The 14,189-nt window shown below is 40.9% G+C and overlaps 1 protein-coding gene across 1 annotated transcript in view; it reads left to right on the top strand.

The window, feature by feature from the left end:
- LOC122108469 (piwi-like protein 4) overlaps positions 1 to 7,050 on the top strand; it is a 28,923-nt gene extending 21,873 nt beyond the window's left edge. Inside the window, exons 13-18 of the mRNA XM_042680393.1 lie at positions 128 to 231; positions 2,540 to 2,610; positions 3,808 to 3,970; positions 6,449 to 6,568; positions 6,661 to 6,808; positions 6,934 to 7,050. Coding sequence (XP_042536327.1) covers positions 128 to 231; positions 2,540 to 2,610; positions 3,808 to 3,970; positions 6,449 to 6,568; positions 6,661 to 6,808; positions 6,934 to 7,050 — 723 coding nt within the window. The remainder of the gene's footprint in view (positions 1 to 127; positions 232 to 2,539; positions 2,611 to 3,807; positions 3,971 to 6,448; positions 6,569 to 6,660; positions 6,809 to 6,933) is intronic.
- The last annotated feature ends 7,139 nt before the right edge of the window (positions 7,051 to 14,189 follow it).

Below are 14,189 nucleotides of genomic sequence, written 5' to 3'. Positions count from 1 at the left end.
AGTCATTTTAATCACTAATCACAATGAAGTCATTATTATATTGAAATTAATCATAATAAAGTCACATTGATCATATTAATCACTGGGTAAATACTTGAATTAACTCATGACACATTTACTTTTTCAGTTAAAGTCCCTGATGGTGGTTGGTATTGATCTCTGTAAAGATGTCATCAACAAGGAGGTGGTGGCGGTTGGATTTGTGGCCAGTGTTAACCCCAGAATCACCAGGTACTTTGCAACTTACTCTAATATATTCTTAAATTAGATCCTTTTGTTCTCTTTTGCTTGAGAAAGCATCTCACTATGTATGTCAGGCTGTCCTTGAATTTAGTATGTAACCCAAGCTGGCCTGAACTTGTCATCCTCCTGCCTCAGCCTCCCAAGTGCTTGGATTATAGGCATGCGTTATCATGCCTGGCTTCAATTAGACTTTTAATTATAGTTCAACTAACAAATACAAATGATTTACTCATTTTAAACATTAACACTTAATGATTACAAATAATACTTACATATAAAACTATTTTTCTCTAGGCTCTGGTGGCTCACACCTGTAATCCTTGCTACTCAGGAGGCTAAGATGTGTAGATTGCAATTTGAAGCCAGCCTGGATAAGAATATCTGTGAGACTCTTCTCTACAATTAGCCACAAAAAAGCTAGCAATGCAGCTGTGGCTCAAGTGGTAGAGTGCTAGCCTTGAGTGCAACTTCAAGGACAGTGTCCTGAGTTCAAACCTCAGAACAGGCACAACAATTTTTTTCTACAATATGAACCATGATGCCTTGTATCATCGTTCAAAAGCAGCCTGGACAGTAGAGTCCTTTAGAGTTTAATCTCCAATTAACTACCAGAAAATGGAAGTGGTGCTGTGGTTCAAGTAGTAAAGCACCAGCTTTAAGCCCAAAAGCTCAGGGACAGTGCCCAGGCCCTGATTTCAAACCCCACAACCAACAGAAAAAAAGCTATATATACATATGTATGTATTATATCTGTATTATATGTGTGTGTGTGTATGTGTGTATATGTATATATATATGTGTATATATATGTGTGTATATATATATATATATATATATATATATATATATATATATATATGTTGCCTTGGTTTTTACTACAACAATACACTGAAAGTTGTTCATCAGAATTCTAAACTTCCATGGAGGCACTCTGATCCATGGGTAGTTTTCAGAATGCTTTTATCTGTGTGTGTTTGTATGTACATGTATGGTGTATGTGTGTGCATATATGTGTATATACGTGTGAGTATATGTGTATATATGTGTATGTGTACATGAGGGAGTGGGGGAGAGACGGGAGAGACAGAGAGCAAAGGTGACCCCCAGTGACTTTCCTCAAATATAGGCCATACTTCCTAACACACTCAGTTATTAATTCAGTGGTTTAATTCATTGATAGAGTTAGTCCTTTCACAATCCAATCATCTTCAATAGGAATAATTCTTCAACACACAAGCCTTTTAGGGGACATTTTATACCCAAACCATAGAGTATATTCTGTCATGATATTCACTTTCCAAGTGCTTTTTTTTTTTAAAAAACCATCGGTTTTGGGGCTTGAACTCTGGGTCTGGGAGCTGTCTCTCAGCTCTTCAATTCAAGGCGAGCTTGAACTGGTTTTTTGGTGGTTAATTGGACATAGAATCTCATGGACATTCCTGCCTTGGCTAGCTTTGAACTGAGATCCTCAGATCTCAGCCTCCTGAGTAGCTAGGGTTACAGTTGCTTTTAATTAATGACTTTATCATGAGAACTTTTTAAATTTAGATAGGTTGATGGTGAAATTCAAATGGAAGGCTATGCCTGAGAAATCCTTGAAGATTTTACATGCATAAGAGCTACTGCTAAACTAATATGTCTAATAATCATAATAGGAGTCCAATTATAATAATTTTATATAGCAGCCTTTCTTAGTGTTCACTATATTCCAAATACTGTCCTAAATATTTTTTATATATCACTGACCTTAAATGTTTATCTTTTTTTGGGGGGGGGGTCTGGTCGTGGGGCCTGAACTCTGGGCCTGGGCACTGTCCCTCAGCTCTTCAGCTCAAGGCTAGCACTCTACCACTTGAGACACAGCGCCACTTCCGGCTTTTTTCTTTTTGCTTATGTGGTGCTGAGGAATAGAACCCAGGGCCTCAGGCATGCAAGGCAAGCGCTCTACCACTGAGCCACCTTCCCAGCCCCTTAAATGTTTATCTTAAACCTAGAAGGTAGTAAGTACTTTACTATCTTGGCAATCTCTTTGGTACAGTTGGAGAAATTAAGATGAAGTTCACATAGCCAAGCCATATAACTAGTGAGTAGCCAGGACTTGCACCCCAATGCCAACACTATGGTTTCAAATAACAATAAATTGATTCTTGGATGAGGTACTTTTTAAAATGTTATCACATAGCACATACCAAATTATGAACATCGATTTTATGTCTTTTTCTTAATTTAGTATTACTACATTTTTAGAGTGGGAATATTGAAGTTGAATTTTACTCTTGTCTTTTGCTTGCTTTAGGTGGTTTTCCCGCTGCATCCTCCAGAAAACAAACACCAATATTGCGGACTGTTTAAAAATCTTCATGACTGGTACTAAAATTACAGCAGTCAGAGGGTGGGCTCCAAGGACTGTCCAATAGACCCAAATTTTATGTGTTTATAAACAGACAAGCTAGGCAGAAACAAACTCACTAAACCTGCCAACTGTCACCTAGTTGGGTATCCCAAATTTCTGTGCCGACTCTACAGGCTAAAAAGTAGGACTGTGTGGCACTTATCTTTGTGTGATAAACAAAAATCCAAAAGGGACAAAAGTTTGTGATTGCTGGTGGCCTCTGGAAAGCAGTCTGAAGGCCAAAAGAAAACTGCCAAAAGAAAGTAAGCTTATGACAGAGCTGTGTAAGTCTAGACACAGGAGACAAGTCTCTGGCTCTAAGATAGCCATGCTTAAAGGAAAACTGTGGCAAAATGGGAAATGATAGAGAGATGGCAGAGTAGAAAGGAGACCCTAATTCACAGTGCATGGCTTCCAACTGCGTGCAGATCACTCTTCCAGTCTGTATTTTCCAATCTGTAAACGGGGGTGATAATTTTTTCAAATGAACTTGGTGAGCATGTTGATCATCCAGGATGTATGATTATCTTCTTTCAAACTGAAATGAAATTTTTAAAATAAACTCTTCTAAAATAAAATGTATAATATGTGCATGAAAGGAATTATTGCACTCTATTACTTTGCCCCTCATTTCAAAACTTGGTAAATATTTCTTTTAGCAATTGTTATTGAAAGTTTCTCTGTGTAGAAGTTATCATACAATTCCTGCTCCTAGGCAGTTTCTACAGAGAGTAGGTGGAAAAGTCATTTTCATATGTTTTTATATTTTCATTGGGGAAGAAAGTGGTACAAATATATCATAGTCTATATCTACTGAGAGAAGTTAAAGGCTAGAAGAAAAAGGCAAATTAGTAATAATCTGGTTTTAGGCACTTGTCTGTCAAATAAGTTGAAATTTGAATTTGTTGCTTAAATATTAAAATTGGGCTAAAGACATATACTAAATTTAAGAATATAACATGTCATAGAGATCATCAAGTAGAGATGAAAGATGCTCCTAAAATCTTTCACTCTTACTGCACTATAACACAAACTAGATATATCTCTATTCTGAATTACCCAAATTAGATATTAAATCAAATTAGATATTGCCCTGTTTGTTTTTAAAACACTGAAATATGATGTGGGAATACTCTTTTTGGCTGGCATCGTTCTTATACCAACTATTGCAGGAGCACTGAAAAAATGGTTCAAGTACAACCACTATTTGCCAGCATGGATAATCGTGTATCGAGATGGTGTCGAGGATGGCCAGCTAAAAACAATTCTTGAATGTGAAGTCCCGCAACTGCTGAGCAGCATCAGAGAATCCAGTCCAAGTTCCAGGTATTTATTGCTCTTTCTCTACCACTCCCAATGATAGCATGTTCACCTGCTACTATTAAACGCAAAGTGTACAAACATGACTTTCTATGCAATGTGCTTCTGCACCATTTCAGTATGGCTGTATGGATGTTCCAAGGGTAGTCAAGATGGCCTCACATAGACTGCAAACAGAAACTCTGGGGGCCCAAGGTGGGTCACCTAGAGAAAGACAGATACTTTGGAGGCAGCTGACACAGACTCACAGAAAGTCTTCAGGGCTGCTGGCAAATAAAGATGATTATTTTGCTTATTTTAATATGTATGAGAACGTATATTAATGTGCCTAGAAAACAACCTGCGATTTCAGATTGAAGGCACAAGTAACACACGAGAATAAATTGTAGACTCTAGTGTGCTGAGTTAGTTATGGTGCTGAAAAGTGCTGGAAGGTGTGGGAACCATGAAAGAAATCCAAGCGGTGGGTGCAAATCAGACCATCTTGAACACAAAGCACTGGCTCCCTTGTTGCATTTGTACATTCAGCATTTCAGTACAGATTTTTTTCTTGGTGAGAATGTCGTGTCAAAGGCAAGAAAGATATAACAACGCAAAATTAGATATAACAATGCAAGATTAAGCCTGTAATCCTAGCTGCTGAGGAGGCTGAGATCTGAGGATCATAGTTCAAAGCCAGCCCAGGCAAGGAAAGTCTGGAGACTCTTATCTCCAATAAAAACCACTAGAAAACTGGAAGTGGCGCTTTGGCTCAAGCGGTAGAGCACTCGCCTTGAGCTGAAGAGCTGAGGGACAGTGCCCAAGCCCAGAGTTCAAGCCCCACGATCGACCAAAAAAAATGCAAAATTAGGTCTGGGTGCCAGTGGCTCATGCTTGTAATCCTAGCTACTCAGGAAGCTGAGAAATGAGGATCGCAGTTTGAAGCCAGCTCAGGCAGAAAAGTCTGCGAGAATATTATCTCCAAAAATAACCACCAGAAAACTGGAAGTGGTGCCATGGCTCAAAGTGGTAGAGAGCTAGCATTGCGCAAAATTGCTCAGGGACCCGGAGTTCAAGCCCCAAGACTTTAACAAAGAAAAAGCAAAATTAGGAAGGACAATAATCTCGGGTTCAGTGATACACTGTACTCTGTAACTGCCATCAACCAAAGTCACACAAGACTTGCATCTTGACCTCAGCCAGTTATTGTTAGGAAAATCCTAACTACTCCCTGTGCAAGGTCACTGAAGCTACACCCAGATTTCTCCCCCTGATTTCAGGTGAATGTATCTCAAATGAATGATTAAAAATAAGAACTTCAATATGCAATTAAAAGAGGCAGAAGTAAGTTCTGCAACTGAAGGAGTTAGACATTACTTTTCTTGACCTGTGACATCAACTATTAAAAACATCAATATTGAAAACATTCAAGTGGGACAATTGTGACTCACACCTGTAATCTGAGCTACTCAGGAGGCTGAGATAGGAGGATCGTGGTTCAATGCTATAGCCCAGGAAGTAATGTCCATGAGACATTCTCTGATGAACTAGCAAAAAGCCAAAGTGGCTTCAGCTGTGGCTCAAGTGATAGAGCATTAGCCTTGGGCTCAGGCTCTGAGTTCAAGCCCTAGGACCTACACACACACACACACACACACACACACACACACACACACACACAGAAAGAGAGAGAGAAAACATTCAGAATTAATTTCAAATTAATTACAACGTTCAAGCTGAAACTTCACATTGATTCCTGCATCTCAGAAGTCCTTATATGATGGTGAATACTGAGATTTGTCCTTGACTTTATGAAGTATTTTAGCACTTGGCAATCAGCATTTACCCACACATACGTTGGTCAAATCCATTCACCTGAGGAATGTTGGTTTTGTATGATCCATAAGAGAGGATTTTAGGAGTAACAGGAACTCATGATTCTTTCTTGCTACTCAGAAATACACTCAAGAGGAAGAGTAAAGGGAAAAATAAGGTGACTCCTGCTAATGGGACAAAATGTCTCCATGAATAATTCTGGAAAATATTTTCCTCAAAATTCAATCAAAGCCATGTACTGGTGGCTCATGCCTAGAATCCTAGCTATTCATAAGTCTGAGATCAGAGAATTGTGGTTCAAAGACAGCTAGAAGCAAAATGCTGGAATGGAGGCGTGACTCAAGTGTCAGAGACCTGGCCATGAGCAAGCAAACCCAGAAAACACAAGGCCTCAAGTTCAAGCCATGGTACTGGCTAGCATGTGTGTGCATGTGCACACTTGCAATGGAAGTTCATTGTTCTACTGACCATTCTTCCTGCCCTTTAAACAGTATAAATTAGCAAATGATTTGCCATAATACTTTTTACAACTACTGAGAGCAATCTATTTGGAGAGTTGTATATTTCTCTAAGGAAGGAACTCTTTATTTTGTGGTGTTTTCTAGTGAATTTTATTTATTTAATATTTAAAATTACAAAACTACTTGGATTGCTTTTCTGTTTCTGACCTGCCTACAGGCTGTCCATGGTCGTGGTCAGGAAGAGGTGCATGACCTGGTTCTTGACAAAAGTGGGTTACACCCTTAAGAACCCTATTCTGGGCACTGTCGTGGATTCAGAAGCAACACATCCTGAGTGGTAAGAGATCTTGGAAAAAAAATTAGTGATCATTCATTATGTGTTCTTTAGGTTTGGACTTACTCTATTTAATTTCATTTTATGATCTTCAGGTATGACTTTTATTTGGTCAGTCAGACTGCCCATAATGGAACCATTAACCCCACCTACTATAATATCATCTATGATGACAATGGCTTGAACCCTGACCACATTCAGAGACTGACATTCAAACTCTGCCATCTGTACTACAACCGGCAGGTAAGTAAGACTATTTACTGATGGTGCTCAAGAATCCCATCTAACTGGACAAAACTAGGAAAGAAGACAAGTGCTTCAAATAACAAGGTTATTTCTTGATGATCATCTTGCTTTTCCTTCCTCAGGGTCTGATCAGTGTCCCAGCACCATGCCAGTACGCACACAAGCTGACCTTTCTGGTGGCAGAAAGCATCCACAAGGAGCCAAGCTTGGGCCTGGCTGATTGTCTCTTCTACATCTGATGACTTCGTCATTAGCATCATTTCATGAAAATGCAGCAAGTAGTTGATAGTTGAAATGCTTCATACAAATCTGCCAAAAGCTCATGGGGCGGGGCGGGGGGGCGGGTGGAGGTGGGGAAGGCTCAAACTTACTTTTTTTACTTAACTGAGGGGAAAAAAACTACAAATGCCTTAGTTTGAAAAAGTTATAAAGACAAACAAGCTGTGGGCTCATACCTGTAATCCTGGCTACCCAAGAGGCTGAGATCTGAGGATTGTAGTTTGAAGTCAGTTCCAGGAGGAAAGTCCTTAAAATTCTTTTTCTCTAACCACCAAAAAGCCAGAAGTACATATGTGACTCAAGTGGTAGAAAGCTCAGGGACAGTGCCCAGGCCCTGATACAGGACCAGCACACATACACACACACACACACACACACACACACACACACACACACACACACACACACTCACACACTCTACAATATTTTAAGTTTTATGTTTGGAGTAAATTCTTTTTTTTTTTTTTTTTGGTCAGTTGTGGGACTTGAACTCTGGGCTTGGGCGCTATCCCTCAGCTCTTTAGCTCAAGGCGAGCGCTCTACCACTTGGGCCACAGCACCACTTCTGGTTTTCTAGTGGTTTGCTGGAGATAAGAGTCTCACAGACTTTCCTTGTCCGGGCTGGCTTTAAACTGTGATCCTCAGAGCTTAGCCTCCTGAGTAGCTAGGATTTCAGGTGTGAGCCACAGGTGCCTGGCATGCTTGGAGTAAATTCTTAATGTAGCATGCAATTAAAATATCCCATCACGTAAAATAATCTCACCAACTTAAATATTGCCTGTTGTGTGCATGGGTGATGGTAGGTGAGTGAGGTCTGATTTCCCTCTCTGAACCTGGGCCTATGCTTGCAAGGCAAGTGATCTGCCACTTGAGCTGGGTTCCCAGACCCAGAGGCATTCTTAAATAATATTATAGACCATCTTTTGAAATAGTTTAAATAATTATTTGAAAGTAAGGAAATTTAGAACATCACATATGTTTATTGTTACTGGATTTTTTGTCAGTCATAAGGGCTTGAACTCTGGGCCTGGGCACTGTCCCTCAGCTCTTCAGCTCAAGGCAAGCACTCTACAACTTGAGCCACAGCACCACTTCTGGTTTTCTAGTGGTTTATTGGAGATAAGAGTCTCATGGACTTTTGTGCCCAGGCTGTCTTTGAACCTCGATCCTCAGATCTCAGCCTCCTGAGTAGCTAGGATTACAGGTGTGAGCCATGAGCACCCAGCTTGTTACTGGAATTTTAAGTTGGCATTTAAGTGAACCCCTCACTATCTAGTTTTAGCAAAACCCAACCCACCTTCTCTTGTGATGTACCTTTATTTCAGTTAATATCAGCCATTCTGGGTGTTGTACATGATTCTTTGTTCTGATTCTTTCCTCTCTTTTTTGCATTGCCATTTTCCCCTTAACAATCCCTTTCCACTGTTATTATAATTATTTCTTCCATCTTAAAACATAAACCAAGAAATGTACTCATTGCCTTACTCATGTAACTGTAACCTCTCTGTACCTCATCTTTACAATAAAAAATAAAATTATGCCCATTTAAGTATAAACAATAAACCATTTATATGTCTAGTTACCACTCCATGTCTTTGCTATTCTTTATAGAAACGTGTAAAAAGAATAATCTGTACCTGATACATCCAGTTGCTATCAAAATTTCACCACATCACTGGGTCAACATGGTGTTGGCCAAGGCACCAATAACCTCCACTTTGCTAAGTTTGACAGTCAGTGGTCAGTGTTTCCCATGTCATCAGAGGCAGGCTTCACCTCGCCTCTGGGATAATGTGATCTCCTAGCTGGGTCAGTTAGTCTTACTCTCCCTTGTTAGCATATTTTCTTCTTAACCCTTCCACACCTGATGATGAGAGCATGTCTATATGCAGAAGATATTTTCATGAAGGGAAATTTCTGATATCAAATTCTGCTTGCAAGAAGAAAGGTGACATGGAAGGCCCCAATTAGGAGAATGGCACGTTCTCTTTATGGGACAAGTCATAGCCAGTAGCCAGAGGCACTAGTGTAGCAGTCATTCTACATTGCACTGACACATTGTTTTCAAGTGAAGAAGATTAAACACATTATAGACATGCATAGAAATATCACAAAGAGCTGGGCTCTGGTGGCTCACACCTGTAATCCTAGCTACTCAGGAGGCTGAGATCTGAGGATTATGATTCAAAGCCAGCCCTGGCAGGAAAGTCCGTAAGACTCTTATCTCTAATCAACCACCAGAAAACCGGAAGTGGCCCTGTGGCTCAAGCGGTAGAGCGCTCGCCTTGAGCTGAAGAGCTCAGGGACAGTGCCCAGGCCCAGAGTTCAAGCCCAACAACTGACAAAAATAAAAGATGTCATACAATTCAAAGGTGATGATGAGATTAACAATGCTTAGAGTGGTAATTTGTCCTCATGTTTGTTTTTGTTTGACAGCAAAACCTGTACAATAAGCCACAGGACTCTGCTACCTTATTTAAAAAATACCTGCAAGAGTTTAAGTTTTTCTCCCAGAGCTCTTCTTAAGGAAGGGCACTTATATACCATGCCTTTGAAACCAAGGTACTGTACTGATACAAGTTGTTGTCTTTGTTTTCATGGTTTGTTTTGTTTGGGTTTGGTTTTTTCTCTGAGCTCAAGGCTCGCATTCCACCTCTTGAGCCACAGCTCCACTTCCAGCTTTTTCTGAGTAGCTTATTAAATAGAGAAAGGAGTTTCATGGACTTTCTTGCCAGGGCTGACTTCAAAGCTTGATCTTCAGATCTCAGCCTCCTGAGGAGGATTACAGGCATGAGCCACCAGTGCTCCCAGCTCTTCTTATGTTCTTATGTGTTTATTCTTCTGTTGCTATTTTCTTCCTTCAAAGCACAGGGTCAAGTAGAGCAAGACTACCTAATCAGACCTCTTGTATAAGACTACATTTTGACTTGTGTAAGACTACATACTGATTGATAATGCCTAAGATAATGGCTCCTTACGCTCTTCACCCACCAGGGGGCAGACTAGAACTGCCTATGGACAAGCCTGTGTACATCTGATCAGTTTGGCATTTTGTGTGAAAGAGCTATCAGAATAAACCACTGAATAAGTGGACAGTTTTCTGTTCCTTCTCTCCTACTTCCTGATTTGGGACCCAGGGTCCTTACTGCATTCTGTAGCTACTAAACTTGTCCTCCCGAAGCTCCCCTCACTGTACTCTTTGCCTCTGTGAAGTGGTCTGTTCTCTAAAGAATTCTACCTTTTGTAAATCTACCCACGGATCAAAATTTCCCTCCCTACCAGTAGCTGATATGGAGCCTGGGGATATGGAGACTGGGTTCATGTGGGACCTCACAGCATGGGGTTCAGTTTCCACGTAGCCCAGCATTGAAAAGTTTCTCTTCTCAGAAGTGCTGTGTAGCCCACCAAGACTGCATATCTGACATCTCAAGAATTTGAGAACAGTATAAGTACGTTAAATAGCAAGCAAGAAAAAAAACCCTTGTGTCCCTATCTTGGGGTACATTTTGCTTAACATTATCTCATATGGTCATATGTACATTTTTTGTAAGTTCTTCCTCCATGGTATAACCGCTGTTTTCACCATATTTGATTCTGGTGTTCTGCATCTTGTATATATATATTTTGGTAATTTGGGGAGGGGAAGGAGTGTAGCAGAATGCTTAAATGGGGATGCAGGTTGACCCATTGTGACGATGAGATGTACAGAACACTTCTGAAATCGAACTTTACAATGTTGGGGGAAAGGAGGAGTTTGGGGAGGTGGGGAGGGAAGTGATAGGGAAAAATCAAAGGAGGAGGTAACAATGCTCGATAGGAAATGGACTCATTACTCATGTAACTGTAACTCCTCTCTACAGAATCTTTACAATGAAAAAAATAATAGGAAAAAAAAGAATTTGAGAACAGCTAAAAATGTGGGAGACACATTTCTAAGCAAGTCCTTCTGGTATCATGAAGCCCCACATCTGCCTGTCTTTTGGAACTGAAGACCACCAGCCCACTGCTTCATTTCTGCACTCCCAATGCCCATGTCAAAATCTGGACTGGTAGTGCCACCATCCTGACTTGTGCTTCTGACAGGGTAAGTTCCAGCTGCAAAGCTGTCCCAGGCTTACACTAGGTACTTTGCTTGGCTTCACCTGTGATCTTCACAACGTCTTGATGATTCACTCAGGACAGGTGTTAACACCCCTGTTCCATAGCTCAGAAAAGCAAGCTAAACCAAGGTGGAAATACTTGTTCATGAGCACACAACTGGCTTCAATTCCCAGTTTTTCTAACTTGAAACCGTACTCCTATCCTTTGTAGACCAAGGTAATATATGACAAGGAGCCTTTGTTCCTTCACTCCTTCCTTACCTTCCTGCCTTTTTTTTTTTCATTTGGGAGGTAGGAACACAAAGTGACGATCTTCGGGGTGTGGAGCTTAATCCAAGATAATGACAGTTAGCTTTGATAGTAATGTAGATCCTGCAACGAACTTTGGGGGCCCAGGACATGGAGCTGAGAGGTAGAACTGTGCATTTTTCAAAAGGATGTACAGCAAATACAAATACTCATAACATTTAGTACAAATGCTTTGTGATCAGGGGAGGGGAACAATCATAATCTGAAAGGGAGAGCTGGCTTCAGTTTACCTACTTGAATTAGATTCTGCTTCACCTCAATATGGAGAACAAGGAGGTGTCCTTTCTGGGGAGGCACCTATTTCCAGAGGCTGTTTTGAAGAGAGGCCTGCCATCCTGGTATTGAAAGGTAACTGGCATTCCTCTTTCAGGTTAACTGAGAGGTATCCAGACCTGTTCTGGCAGCTGCAGGCAAAGATTTTTGTCCCTCTACCTCCCAGAAGAGATGGAAGTATTTGTGTGCAGACAGACTCAACAAGGCCTTAGACATCTCTTAAAATGAGCCCCAGGCATCAAAAGGAGGGAGACCCAGAATTCTTCCTTTCCAAATATATACTCCTGCTCCCCCCCCCACACACACTGTCTCTCACCCCAAGCTCTTTCCCATATATGCAACTCCTTGAAGTCCTCTGAGTATCACTCCACTCATTGTCTGGTCCCTGGGCTTGAGGTGCCATCAGTATGACCTGTTTTGTGCATAATGAAAGGCTCTGGAGAAATCAGCTGTGGCCTTGGAATAGCCACTATCTTCATTCCTCCATTTTAGTTTCATCTTCTATAAAATAAAGGAATGTTAATACTTCCCTCGTATTAATACATTGGTTTGCTAGTTTGGGCCATGTGACACAGGGAAGGTAACAATACAGTTTTCAGGAATTAACCCACAAGAGTATAGAGTATGTGCTGATAAAAATGTCCCTGACAGGCTGGGAATGTGGCTTAGTGGTAGAGTGCTTGCCTAGCATGCATGAGGCCCTGGGTTTGATTCCTCAGAATTAACATAAAATAATAATAATAATAACTTTAATTAAAAAAGACAGACATTTCAGCTGTAGAGTGAAGTGGGTTGCTTTACTCCCAAGGAAGAATACAATATAGAATGCCTGATGGAATGGAGATGGAATGGAACCTTCACTTTAAAGATTTCCTTACCCCATTCAGATAACATCAAATAGAAATGTTAAATCAGATATCTGGTTTACCTTTGAACGAATATCTGCCTTCCTGCTGACATTAATTGGTTCTTGGCATAAGTCTGATGGCTCAGAAGAAGTCCTATCTGGCTAGAAAAGCACGTTTCTCAACTTTATAGAACGTGGATCAAAGGGGAAGAAGCTAAATAGCCCCTTCCTCCCAGAGCAAGGCCCACCTTAACCACGGAAGCATGTATGTAAGCACTCAGTAAAAGGGGACCCAGAAATATCAATGCCATAGCTTGTGAGAGCATCTTTTTTTTTTTTTTTTTTTGGGTCCGGTCATGGGGCCTGAACTCTGGGCCTGGGCGCTGTCCCTCAGCTCTTCAGCTCAAGGCTAGCCCTCTACCACTTGAGCCACAGCGCCACTTCCGGCTTTTTTCTTTTTGCTTATGTGGTGCTGAGGAATCGAACCCAGGGCCTCATGCATGCAAGGCAAGAGCTCTACCACTGAGCCACCTTCCCAGCCCCTTGTGAGAGCATCTTTATGAGCCCTACCATTCTTGAGTAAGTTTGAAAGCCAATTCAAACATGGCTTTCTGTTGAAATCCAAGCGATTTCCTAAAGAAGCTGAACTGTATACACTGTACTCAAATTACCCATTACCATTTGTGAGTTATCCATTATTTATCCATTTGCTAGTTGTGGGATTCATTCACTAAATGTACTCATTCCTTGTGTATGTGTGTGTGTGTGTGTGTGTGTTTGTGTGTGTGTGTATTTGTGTGTGTGTGTGTGTGTGTGTGTGTGTGTGTGTGTGTGTTTTGTTGTTGTTGTTGTTTTGTTGTTGGTCATAGGGTATAAACTCAGGGCCTGGGCGCTGTCTCTGAGCACTTTTGCTCAAGGCTAGTGCTCTACCAGTTTGAGCCACAGCACCACTTCAGGTTTTCTGGTAGTTAATTGTAGATAAGAGTCTCACAGACTTTCCTGCCCTGGCTGGCTTTGAACCATGATCCTCAGCTGTCAGCATCCTGAGAAGCTAGGATTATAGGCATGAGCCACTAGAGCCTGGCCACTTCTTTAGTTTTGTGTGTGTGTGTGTGTGTTTCAAGGCAGGAAAAGTTTATTTACTGAACTGCTGCCCCCTGCCATGCATGGTGGAGAAGTATGGCTGAAAAGGAAAGGGGGAGGGGAAGGAAGAAGGGAAGGGAAAAGACTTCTTTAGTTTTTGTGAGGAATTAGTGCGCCTGACCTGTAGAAGGTATTCAAGATGTTCTTGTCGTTCTGAATTGCTTCACCTAAGAAGTTTGCATTCTGGAAGGAAGATTAATTATTTGTCATGAGGAAATTAGTCCAATTGAAACCTAAGAGTTATTCTTCACTCTACTCTACCTTTCATTCATTTGCCACGTATTACATGTAATCTCAGTTATCTTTCCTATCTGTTCCTTTTCCAAAGTTTATCAAATCAGACCATTATCATATGCAACCTGTATTGCAATGTTAGCCTCTTTATGAATCAGTTTATTCATTAAAATCTGTACACCTGACAATGGGA

This window comes from Dipodomys spectabilis, unplaced genomic scaffold (genome assembly GCF_019054845.1).
Source record: "Dipodomys spectabilis isolate Male_0828 unplaced genomic scaffold, ASM1905484v1 ptg000060l, whole genome shotgun sequence".
Taxonomy (NCBI): Eukaryota; Metazoa; Chordata; class Mammalia; order Rodentia; family Heteromyidae; genus Dipodomys; species Dipodomys spectabilis.
Note: the sequence above shows the minus strand (reverse complement) of the source record. Positions and strands in the feature narration are given on the sequence as shown.